This window comes from Xyrauchen texanus, chromosome 12 (genome assembly GCF_025860055.1).
Source record: "Xyrauchen texanus isolate HMW12.3.18 chromosome 12, RBS_HiC_50CHRs, whole genome shotgun sequence".
In the NCBI taxonomy this organism is placed as follows: Eukaryota; Metazoa; Chordata; class Actinopteri; order Cypriniformes; family Catostomidae; genus Xyrauchen; species Xyrauchen texanus.
This window is the reverse complement of record NC_068287.1, coordinates 11,534,335-11,546,853: the sequence shown is the minus strand read 5'-3', so window position 1 is coordinate 11,546,853 and position 12,519 is coordinate 11,534,335. Positions and strand designations below refer to the sequence as shown.

Below are 12,519 nucleotides of genomic sequence, written 5' to 3'. Positions count from 1 at the left end.
TTAAGAATTGTAATCGAATTGATTGAATGATATGCCTATTAATTTATTCGCATTTATACAAATTTACTGAGAAAAGCACCCAGATAACAATAAATCAATATTATATGTGACCCGTCACGGAAACCAGTGACACAAGTCGGCAGCACAACTTGTGAGCAAAATGAGAAACAAGTGTTTTTTTCCAAAATTGGTGATTTCCGCTTTTTTGCAGAATCTGTTAGTTGAGATCATGAAGAAGCCTCTCCATGTTTGAGATAACAGTATTGGTATATTTAAAAGCGTACATTTTGAGGTTGAAATCGGCTTGTTTTTCGGAGATTCTAGCATGCAGTAGGGGCGTATCATTGTCTGTGTGTATTTCCGTACTGAATAGCCGCCGGCGCTTTTGCCCCCGCCCTCAACAGCGTGGCTACTTATTATGGAGCGCTCTAGCCGGCTCTATCTGATATCAAAATTCAATGAAGATGGACGCCGCAAAGAATGTCGCGAGACGAGCTGAACCGTGGCCGTTACAACGAAAATGTTTTGAAGTACTTCTTCGACAAGCGGATGCTTATGAACAAGCGTTCACTGATTCTGAAGAGCGATCTGAGCGACGATGAAAGTGGAATGTCACTTTATCAACCAACCACCTGAATTTAGTTTTACATTCTTGTATGAAAAGCACTCAGTGTACATAAGAGTTGCCTATACAGTTTTATCGGTAGATGCTAAGAGACATTTATTTATTACCTGTTTGCAAACTTTTTTTTTTCTTTGATGGCACATTTTCCTGACCTTTTGCTCCCCCTGTGCTTTACAGGGGAGCTTTACAGAGGTATGGCTTATCTAAATGAGATGTAAATGAGCCCTATTGTCACTCCCAGCAGCAGAGAGGTGAGAACTGCACAATCTTTTGAGGCCGTTTTCTACCCTTTTAGCTTTTTGAGTGCCCACCTTCAAGTGGCCACAACTTCTCCAAATATTGTCAGATTTCCATGTGTTACAAATCGTTGGAAAGCTTGGAGACTACACTTTCAGAATATGTGAATAACTCAAAATGCCCCAAAACCGACTTGTGTCCCTACTTTCCGTGATCGGTCACATATTATATACATAATTTTTTTATATCGATAATGTTATCAGTCATACACTGCATGTAAAGACATTATTGTGGCAACAAATATGTTAAATGTTAAACGTTGCACTTGGTTTGACATTATGGTAGATTTAGAGTGTCTCACAGGTCAGAGAAGAGGATATCTGGAGCAGACGCCACCACCTGCATGGTCACGTCCATGAGACTGCTCATCGCTGCCGCCCTCACCCTAAAACACAAGGACAAAAGAGTCAAAGCTGCACTGTGTGTGTCATACTGCCCTCAAGTACCACAACCACATGATGGAGACTTTAAATATTCAGCTGTTTTGTTATTTTTGTTATAAGTGTTATGATAACTGCATACATTGGCTCCAAATAGTATTTTGAAACTGAAGCCACACTTAGACATGGATGAATATATGCATTGGATAACAAAGTACCAACAACCCAAGTTATTATTATTTTTTTTTTTAAAAAGATGCATAAGACACATCCCAGGCAAAACATTTGAGTATTAAAGATTAAATAAATACATATATTGGACCCTTTCTTGTTGTCAAATATGTTCATTAGTGAATGTGATAAACTACACTGTGGTTACTCTGCTAGAACACCTGTGTGAACTTGAGGGGAAACTACTTCATCCACTAGAATGACTTTAACCCCAGTTTGTTAAATGTAATTGTTTGTATGATAAAAAGGTCAAGCATTATTTGTTTACAGAGACCACTTGGTTTGATATTTTATCTAACGCAATGACATTCATAACTGTAAGTGGCCTTGAGTGTCTAAATACTTTTTGATCAACTGTTTGTTCACTGATGACATTTCCACTGTTGTGTTGAGGTTTTTCTAAGCCTGGAGGCATTCCCTGAGCACCCTAAGGTAGCGAATGCATCACTTGTTGGGTAAAGAGTGGCAGGCAGCAGGACGGTGGCAGGCAGGCATGGTGACATTCCTCTAGGTAAGCTTAGATAAACGTCGCCTCAGGGAAAGTGTGAGAAGTGACTTCAAAAGTGCATTCCACAGGCACCACCAAGTATGCATTGTACTCACCAGACTCCGACATCCCCTCGACTGTCCATGCTGTAGTCGTTCATACAGTCCAACAAGGCTTCATACACAGCTCTTATGTTGCTTTCACACAAGACGTGGTCTGGGCTGCCTAGCGCACACACTCCAACAGCTAGACACACCCTGAGAGAACAAGAGATACAGCATACATTAAACATTTTGAAAGTATATGATGCAGAGTTTGGCTTTCTGTGAATATTATTCATATTTTTGTGCGTAAATTTGGGCAAGGTATGCTAATTGTGCTCAAATACTATGTATAATGTCTATATTCTGGAATATTAGAAAATATGCTGACACAAGCTGCTTGAGTCATGATGATCATTTGTTCACAAGTTTTATAAGCCCTTTATAAATAGTTAGTTGTTGTGACCCTGATTGATTTAACGATGGGCCTTATGTACCTCTAAATGACAGACTTAATTTGTATTTCAGTATGTAATATACATGATACTGCTTTTGCACAACAGTTCTAGAAACTATGTTCAAGTAACCTTTTAGACACAATGGAGCGCAACAGTGCCCACTAACTTTTTCAGCCATCTTGGTTTCAAAAGTGTTTTTCCCATGATTATTTTCCCATAGGGATTCATAAAGTTGTTCATAAAAAAAGTTCTAAGCCATGAACAAAACAAACCACCTCACAGATAACTTTACAAACAAAGCAAAAGATTATTTGAAAATTGGACAATGCTCCAATTTAAACACAATTCTTTTTTTTATTACGCTGAAACAACAAAATCCATAGTGGCTTTAGCAGAGGAATCAACCATCAATTAACAACCTTGGAGCTCAAAGTAGGTCTGTCTTTAAAGGTTTGTAAGTTATCATTAATAATCAATTCCCTTATGAAAATGTATTTTTACTCACGGAACCAGACTGTTGCACTTTACTGTATAAAGCCAGTTATTTTGTCTTGTGTTTTTTTTTTTCTCTGTTAATCAAAACCATTCCAAACAAAGCGAAAGCAATCAGATTAAAGGGCCGGGACAAACTGTGGTTTAATTACTGGCTTATGTTACATGATATGCAAATCTATCATGCACATTCAACTGTCTACCTAAAACTGTTGGTATCAAGGTATCGATTTGGTCACCATGGACATCAAGGTATCAGTGCTGGTATCATACCACAGTCAAACATTATGGTATCAAGCCAACCCTATGAACCTAAGATTCAAGACGGGACAATGCAGTGTCATGAAACAGTAATGAATTTCAGGTCAAGCAGGAAGGAGCGGGTGTTGACCAGGCTGGGGCAAACTGGTTCTTCAGGTGCAGAAGAATTACTCACTGTGACATGGCTATGGCCGCATCCCTCCTGCCTTCTGTTAGACTCTCCTCTTTCTTTGCCACTTTACAGCCTGCTTGGAGCCCAGACAAGATCTAGAAAATACACATGCACATTAATTTTATATATATATATATATATATATATATATATATATATATATATATATATACACACACACACATACATACATATACACACACATAAAAGAAATTTGGGGTCACTTATTCTTTATTTTATTTATTATTTTGATATTTTAGAATAATAGTAAAGTCATCACAACTATGAAATAATAGAAGTGAAAATATTGGAATTATGTTGTGACAAAAAAAAAATCCAAAATAAATCAAAAAGGCGTTATATTTTAGCATCTTCAAAGTAGTCACACTTTGTCTAGAATTTACAGACATGTACTCTTGACATTTTCTCAACCAACTTCTTGAGGAATCACCCTGGGATGCTTTTTAAACAGTATTGAAGGAGTTCCCATCCATGTTGGGCACTTACTGGCTGCTTTTCAGTAAAAGTCATCCATTACAAAACTAATTTCAAACATTTAAGCATACGCCTTCAGATCAAAAGATTTTTAAGATCATGAGAAACATTTCAGTCAAGTGAACCCAAACTTTTGAACAGTAGTGTATATATATATATACTCTATATTTTATGTTTACTTGACTGTTCATGACATTAAGTGATAAATTAAAACTATTTTTGAAGAGATCCTCACTATGCAACATTTTTCATAATTGCCTAAAACTTTTGCACAATACTGTATATAATGTTTATATATATATAATATGCATATGGTTTAATAAAATGTGGCTGTTTGAAAATATTGTACTTTCATATTATTATTAGTTGCTATACTGAAGTTTGCGCTCAGAGAAAAGTATTTTCTCAGTGCTGTAAAAAATTAAAGGGAACACTGATACTCAGACTAACAGATTAAATACAGATTTGAGCTGACAAGGAGAGACGTATTAGTCAGGGGGTGTTACCTGCTGTAGTTTGCCATGTATCATAAATGAAGGCAGTGAGCCCAGGGCAAGAGCACAGCCACAGCGGGTCATTACCTCAGGACTCTCCAAGGCAGACAGGTATTGACTAACCAACTGTTCTGTATGGCAACAAATGCACAAACACTATTATAGAGCTATAAAAGCTGTTAAGTAAAAAGGGAAAATCCACATACTTGTGGCCATGTAATGTATATGGAAAGTAAATTAATAAAAGGTATGGCTCAGAGATCATTTCTTGCTCATTTGCCCTGTACCTTGCATTTTCACATCAGCCACCCCCGGCTCAACCTGATAAAACTGTTGACACAGCGCTGCCAATGCTGAAACTGCAGCATCCTTCAGAAAGCACATAAACACTACATTAAATAATGCAATATTGGCTAAATGACCAAATTCATTGCAATTACATGCCACTTTGGGACTACGGGCAGTATGTTTTACCTGTATACCCAGTCTGGCCCCACTAGAAAACAGATGAAGTTTCTTCAAGCTGTCGTCAATTAGCCATTGCCATCCAGCTGCAAGAAATCATAATACACAGTAATTTACAATCAAAATCAGCTAATCACATCTGCTGCACCTACATGAGCACAAAGAAAGAAGCTTGTCGTAGCGGTATGCATGATCATCTGACACATGTCTCGCATGAACACAAGTAACTGTTAAGAGCTTCTTAGGGTCATGAATGTGCAAAGGATGTCAAGATTTTCCCTGAGAAAAAATAAATAAACTTCAATTTTACGTCGTTTCTCGCCAAAGGTGAGAAGGTGTTCCTAATAAAGTGCTTAGTGAGTGTATAGTGGAGTGGTTGACTCACCAATAACTGGGTCATCTTTAAATGGCATCTTGGAGAGAGACAGCTTTTCAATAAGGCCACAGACTGCAAAAAGACAAAGGTTTGAGTGTTAAATGGCTAATGGTCACCAGGCCTTTCATATTATGGTAGGAGCTGCACGAATACTGATTTTTAATAGTCGAGCCCAGTAGTCGAGTCGAATTTGAATAGTCGTGACGTCATTCCACCGCCAAACCACCGCAGAGCTGTCCTCTTGCAGTCGAATGTTCGAATGGTTTCAGGCGGCCATGAGATCTAGCGTGCAGACGAAAATGGGGACACATTCCGTCATGTCATTGGATTCCAACAAAAAGTGGTTTTCTAAACTGTTGTCGAATCGCTTTATTGAAGAAGCAAACAGCATCCAAGTCAGATGTCCCAACATACAAAGTTGACAATCGGGATGTATTCTGTCATGTCATCGGACTCCAAATTGAACCGCTTTTCAAAACAGTCACCGAATCACGTTCTTGAAGCAGTGAATAGCATCCAAGTCACATGTCCCAACACACAAAATTGAAAATCGGGATGCAATCCGTCAGATCATTGGACTCAAACTCGAAAAGCTTTTCTAACGGTCACTGAATTGTGTTCTTGAAGGAGCGGACAAAATCCAAGTGAGCATAACAGTAGTATATTGGTTATATTTGAAAGCCAATTTGGATACACTGCAGGTCACTGTAGAATGTGTGTCATCTTTATCAGAGTAGCCTATGGAATGTTACTTCACAACCACTGTACTGCACCGAGTAGTTGACTTCAGGCTGTTGGTGTCGACTACATTTGTTGTAGTTAACTAGTCTGTGCAACCCCTTTATTATAGCCAACACTTTTAAGAAAATAGCACATACAAAAAGCCCTTTGCAATTCAACAACCAAAGAGAGCGCATGTCACATGACTCCTTGTCTCTCTTCAGTGGCAGTATAATAAATATATATATATATATATATATATATATATATTTTTTTTTTTCATTCTTCTTGTTGCACTCTAATCTGTCTTGAATACTACTATTCTGATGCAAGTGGAACATGTAATGCAACACTTTTTGTACAGCTGTCTCCTTAAAATGAATCGCTCGTGATGTATTTTGTAAGTCGCTTTGGATAAAGCGTCTGCCAAATGAATAAATGTAAATGTACAATTAAAAGTGCAAATCTTCTCATTCAGACAGAACTTCAAAAATGTCAATTCTAGCTGGATTTGACATTGTATTTTAGACTTGATTCAAAGAAATCTGAAATGTATTAAGTAAACGATTTTCTAACAGCTTCTCTATCAACAATATAATATATAAATTGACTTTAATATTATACGTTTTATTAACAATCTAATGAAAATAATAATAAGAAGAAGAATTGTTGGCAGGGCATTGCTAAGCTTGGGATTAGAGGTTTGTTCAAATCCCTAACCCGAAGTACGAGCAATAGTGAGACATGTTTAAATATGTTTGCCATTTTAAGCACCACTAAATATAGGCAACAACCATCCAACATCTCATTCAACAAAATTTGTTTATTATTTCAATGCAAGAAGCACAATCAGTTGAATAGAATGACTGCAAATAATTGGTTCATACCAGCTGGTCTCATGAGCTCTCCACCAAATCCCCTAGGGTGAAAAGAACATCAGTCACAAACTATAGACAAATTAGTCCCTCTGAAAGGCTTTGATGTCAGTTACCTGCTGGCTAATGAGGCAAGTACTCACCTGTACTGCTTTCTGTCAGAGAGCTGTGAGTGAATGCATATTTGGAGGGTAAGTTTCAATTAAGTAAGTTTCTTGTTTTACAGTTGAGATAATGATATTTACTGAGAGACTGTTTCTGCTGACCTTCTGATGAATGCCCTTGAGGCCTTCAATGGTGTCAGATAACAGGAAATCAGTCACAGAACTGTAAAGGAATTCATTAGATAAAATCGTATTATTGTTTGCCAATTCTTTGATGTGATTCAGGTCAGATGTGGTAACCAGAAAGTGTGAGTGCGGCGTAACCTATTGTTCTTGGCAGCAAGCTTATAAAGTGCGTGAGTAATCTCAGCGCAGGCCAGGATAGCGCCATGACGTCCATGTAGGTCCATCCCTGTCGCCATGGGCAACAGTTGGGGTAGCACTGAAATGTAAAGGTACGATGGGGACAGAATAAAATCAAATGGTATTTTCTGATATCTGTGAATGTTGCGAACCATCTTCTGGGCATGACATGCACTAGCCAAATGTTTATAGACATATGAAGGAGTTCTTCTCACCAGTGTTGGCCATGTATTCAGGAGCCTGGACAGTTAGATTGTGCAGTGCTTTTGTGGCCAGCTCTCTGATCACTCTGAGTAATATAAATGAAAATACAGACTCAGAAAACAAAACAAAAAAAGAGAAATAAGCACAATAAGTAAACAAATCAATAAACATATTCTTACCCATCCCAGTGGTTGACTTTCATAGCCACCAAATGGTCAATTAGAGGTTTGGTGTATTCCTCAAAACCAGTGATGTACACACTGAAAAACAAATGACAAAAGGTCATAAAACAAGGATGGTGGTGTAATATCTGTGGTTAAATATCGAAAGGCTGGACATTTGAATCCCGCTATAGGGCTAATCATTGAGCTATCACTATTGTGACATTTGACCTCAAGTTAATCCAGGTGACTGTAACCCAGGGGCCATATTCTACATTTTGTAGATTCTTCATATGTTTCCTGTCACTCTATGTGTAAATGATGTAAAGCAGTCCTGCCTACTGATAGCCGCACAGATACTGTATATGCAGGTATATATGGTTTAAACAGCACAGCAAAATCCCTACTTGTTAACACATTTCTAACGTTGCACAGAATATTTAAATTCAATTATTTACATTTGTATAGTGCTTTCAAAAAAGTTGTTCCAAAGTACTGTTGGAAAGAGTAGTGCCTTATATGTTGTCACAATGGCAAAACCTTTTTCCAAACTTCGATTATGGCTCTTTACTCCCCAAGGCTAGCATTTTTCTCATCGCTCTTTCTCTAAGTGGAGATGCCATTGTCAAATGGTGTCATTTTTCTGGAGGGTGGACCCTTCTTAAAGAGGCAAGAGAATAACCGCTGCCTCATTCATTGAAGCATACAAATCATTCCACACAGATATCACACCACACTGTGCATGCCTTTGTATTGTCTGACTGATCTCAGAATGGGGGTGTATGATTGATAAACCTGTCGCTGTAATGTTCACAGTGTGTACTCAGGAGCACAATGGGGCTCAATTAAGCATGCTAAAACTGCTCTTCTTTCTCCTCTTTATTTCTTACCTGATTGTCAAGTAGCAGTTATTCAGGTTACCGACTGTAAAGTAGTCTGCGGCTGTGAGAATATCTATGCCGTGGGGGAAGGTGCCCTGTGTAGACAGGATATAAAAAGCATTAGAAACCCAGCGCTTGCTACAGAAACTGGATACAGCACTTTCCGGAAATATGATACAATCTGGTGTCCCTTTCCTTTTTTAAAGCATTAGATGCACAAATCCCATGTTTTTTTGTTGTGATAATTATTATGTTTGTTAGATAAAGTTGTATCTAACATAACATTATTAAAGCATGAAAAGTAGATGGCTTTAAAGTTTAAACAACGCATGCCTGTCCTATTTTAGAGGTCATGACCTTATTGACCGCATACAACAAAAAAACATATAGTTTTTTACATATTCTGTTAAAGTGATTTTCAGAAAAAGTGATCAATTAAGTATTTATCTTGAAGTTCAACCTCCATTCACTGACCATTTATTGAAAAATAAATGAAATGTCTTTGTGAGATTTAGGCCCTATTTTGTACATTTGTGGAAAGTGCCATACACAGACTCAACTGACTTTATCAAATACGGCCAGTTCGACAGTAGATCAGTGTTAGGTGTTTGTGATTGGCTTGCATAGTGTTTATTTAACTATAGAGATTTCTCTGTTACCTGTCTGCCCACGTTCTCTTGGAATGCAGCCTAAACAACAAAGAAAAATAAATGTACATTTCATTTCCTGACATTTCTTAATGTGTGCAGTATACTGAGGGAATATCTAAGGATAACTCACAGAGGCAGCCTTCCTGCATGTCACATTCCTGTCAAATACAGTTGTGATGACCAGCGCACTGTGAAGATAGAGACAATAATGAATGACAAATGGTGATTACACTATAATTTGATCATACAAATATTTTTTTCATGTAGAGTAGAACTATAGATATAACCACAACATATGAGGTGGTAAAATATCTAGCCGAATTAAATCACTATATAGATTTAAGGTTTTCCATATTTGAACTCTTAAAAGACAAAAATAATGCAATGTATGCGACTGCTTCTGCCTTATTATTATCATCACGAATTTCAAATAAGAACTAAATGTCAGCACCCTTACATTAAGTACTGTGAAGGACCATGGCAATGAATGATTACCATATTAATACACCCCTTTATAAAGTACTTCAGGGTGCTTCAAATAAAGAATTGGTAGCACCATTGTAAATGTCCAAAAACATTGGTATTAACAAGGAACTTCTCTATCAATGCATTTTTTGAGAATAGGCTTTTCTGTTACAAACCATATGATGTACAAAAGAAATGTGTGATTGGGATGGATTTTAGTTTTGCAGCAAACTGTGGATTTTACCAGTAGACATACACCTATGAAAGGAACTGGGGTGAAACTGACATGAAAAACCTTTCATACTATAATTCTGCTTGTTTATGCCAGGATTAAAATTTCAATAATTTTAACAGAGAAATAAAAAAAATGCAGTAAAAGCTTGTTGTTAATGGTAAATTACCTAAACATATATGGTGAAATAATTTAAAATGCAAAAAATTAGGGGGACCTGGGTAGCTCAGCGAGTAAAGATGCTGACTGCCACCCCCAGAGTCGTGAGTTTGAATTCAGGCTGTGCTGAGTGACTCCAGCCAGGTCTCCTAAGCAACCAAATTGACATGGGGAAACCTCCTTGTGGTCGTGATTAGTGGTTCTCCCTCTCAATGGGGCGTGTGGCAAGTTGTGCGTGGATCGCGGATAGTAGCATGAGCCTTCACATGCTGTGAGTCAACGCGGTGTCATGCACAACGAGCCACGTGATAAGATGCGCGGATTGAAGGTCTCAGAAGCGGAGGCAACTGAGACTTGTCCTCCGCCACCCGGATTGAGGTCAGTAACTGTGCCACCATGAGGACCTAATAAGTAGTGAGAACTGGGCATTCCAAATTGGGAGAAAAGGGGATCAAATAATAAAAAAATAATTATATACATTTTACATAATGTATAAAATTATATATTTTTATATAATATTTTTATTTATAATATTTACATTTTAATGTCATATTATTGGATGGTTAAAAATTCAACCGATACAGTATTTTTATCATAAAAAATAAACAATTTACAGTGAAAAACAATTAAGGATGTTTCCAGAAGTCACCGCATAATTCTGCACATTTTATGACATGCTATTTAAATAGTTGTTCTTAGTTGGTGTTTTATATTACATATTAGCATATTTTAAAGTATCAAGCAAATATTTAGTCAATAGTTTACTGTTGTACACTATTTTACCTCTTGAAAATGTTTCGTTGTTCTAATGACAAAATGAATACTTTTCATTAGTGTTTTTGGGATGAAAGAAATTGTGTGAGAAGTTTAAATGTACTGCAACATTCAGACAATGAACATTTAAATGTTTTCTTTTGGACCAAAATACAAACTCTAAATGAGCTATGAATACAAGTCTATAACTGGTTTGATTTGTAAGGATGTCCATTCAGATCCTCAGTACAATTGGATTTCAAGGACTTTCGAGTAATGAAAAACACGCTAGCTTTACAGTGAAGTGATAAGAAGTTGTGCAAAGTATCAACGAACAATTAAGTTGAATGAGAAACGAGTTTAATAACTCAATAAATCAGTTTTGAATCCCATTCAATTGTGACAGGGATATTGATTTAATATCATATCATCTGGTCCCTGTGGATTCCCACCCCTTTTGTTGACTTACCTGATTTTAAGCTTTAACTAAGTGTTCTAAAAAAGAAAAGGCTACTATTAAAGGCAGTGAAAAGCAAGGGTCCTTATGTGATTTATTAAACTAATGAATCTGTTGTCATTTACAAGCAAATGTTTGTTTAAAAAAAATTTTTTTCAAGCAATGACACCATTTTTAAAAGCGTCAATGTGAAAACAGAAGAACCTTTGACTGCTGATGAAATCGGAACAGGACTAGACAGGCCTACAACCTGTGTGCCAAATGGCGACCGAAACCCACGACAACAGGCGAAACCTGGCAGCACCGTTGGGGTAGGGAGGAGGGAAGTAGTTGCGGGGAGGGCCAAGGAACTGAAGGAGCAAAGCACAAAGTGCACAGTCAGTTATTCGCAGGCCCACACTTGTCCTAAACAGGGAGGGAGGGAGGGAGGCAGGCTGGGGGGGCAGTGAAGCATCTTTCAGCTGTGATTCTCATAATATCGTTACGTTTTTATGAAGATTGAAGGGCTTACTGTTTAACCTGGGAGGGGAAAAAAAAAAGTTTCCCTGAGCTGAATCACTGTATCATCACTGCACGTAACCATTTTCAAGCAATGCCAGAATTACGAGGATAATTACACAATACAATGTTTTGCCATTTTCTAAGTAGAGTGGAGATGAATTAGACTCAACTGAATCTGGCCATATTCACTTCTTAAAACAAATCCAATAAATGCAATATAAAACTAAATATGTTTAAAAGGAAATGTAAGTGGTGCTAGGGTGTTGTCGGAGACCTAAAACAATGTACTTTGTCTTTCATCGTATTTACAATAAAACTAATAGTACATTACAAAGGCTTGTTTATGGTTGTTGATCCTCATTCCACGCCAAATGCATTAATGTACTTGCAAATGCATAGATCAACAAACTAAACTGTATGTCTCAGTAGGGAGAGGTTCTGAGCAGAGAGGTGTATAAACTGGTTTTAAGGCAGTAAATAACTCTAGCTAAGTGGACAGGTATGAAAAGAGGCTGTTAACTGGAGCATTTTAATGAATGTTTATAATACAAGAATTAAGCATTCCCTCCTTTAACTCTAGAATGCATATGCTGGTCAAAAATGACTCAACATCTAGTTAAGACACAAATACTTGTATGAAGTGGTCTTCTGATCCGCCACTCCAGGTATTCCTCAGTTAAGGAGTCTTCTATCATGTGAACTGACTTTTTTAAAAATGTA

General features: G+C 37.3%; 1 protein-coding gene across 1 annotated transcript in view; it reads right to left on the bottom strand.

Moving 5' to 3' along the window:
* The window catches only part of LOC127653005 (tubulin-specific chaperone D-like), a 54,461-nt gene that overhangs the window by 22,268 nt on the left and 19,674 nt on the right, over positions 1-12,519 (bottom strand). Inside the window, 16 exon segments of the mRNA XM_052139478.1 lie at positions 1,224-1,307; positions 2,137-2,277; positions 3,448-3,539; positions 4,446-4,564; positions 4,721-4,802; positions 4,908-4,984; positions 5,284-5,346; positions 6,882-6,913; positions 7,013-7,035; positions 7,136-7,196; positions 7,298-7,415; positions 7,552-7,625; positions 7,720-7,800; positions 8,592-8,677; positions 9,242-9,271; positions 9,363-9,420. Of these exon segments, the coding sequence (XP_051995438.1) occupies positions 1,224-1,307; positions 2,137-2,277; positions 3,448-3,539; positions 4,446-4,564; positions 4,721-4,802; positions 4,908-4,984; positions 5,284-5,346; positions 6,882-6,913; positions 7,013-7,035; positions 7,136-7,196; positions 7,298-7,415; positions 7,552-7,625; positions 7,720-7,800; positions 8,592-8,677; positions 9,242-9,271; positions 9,363-9,420 (1,221 nt within the window).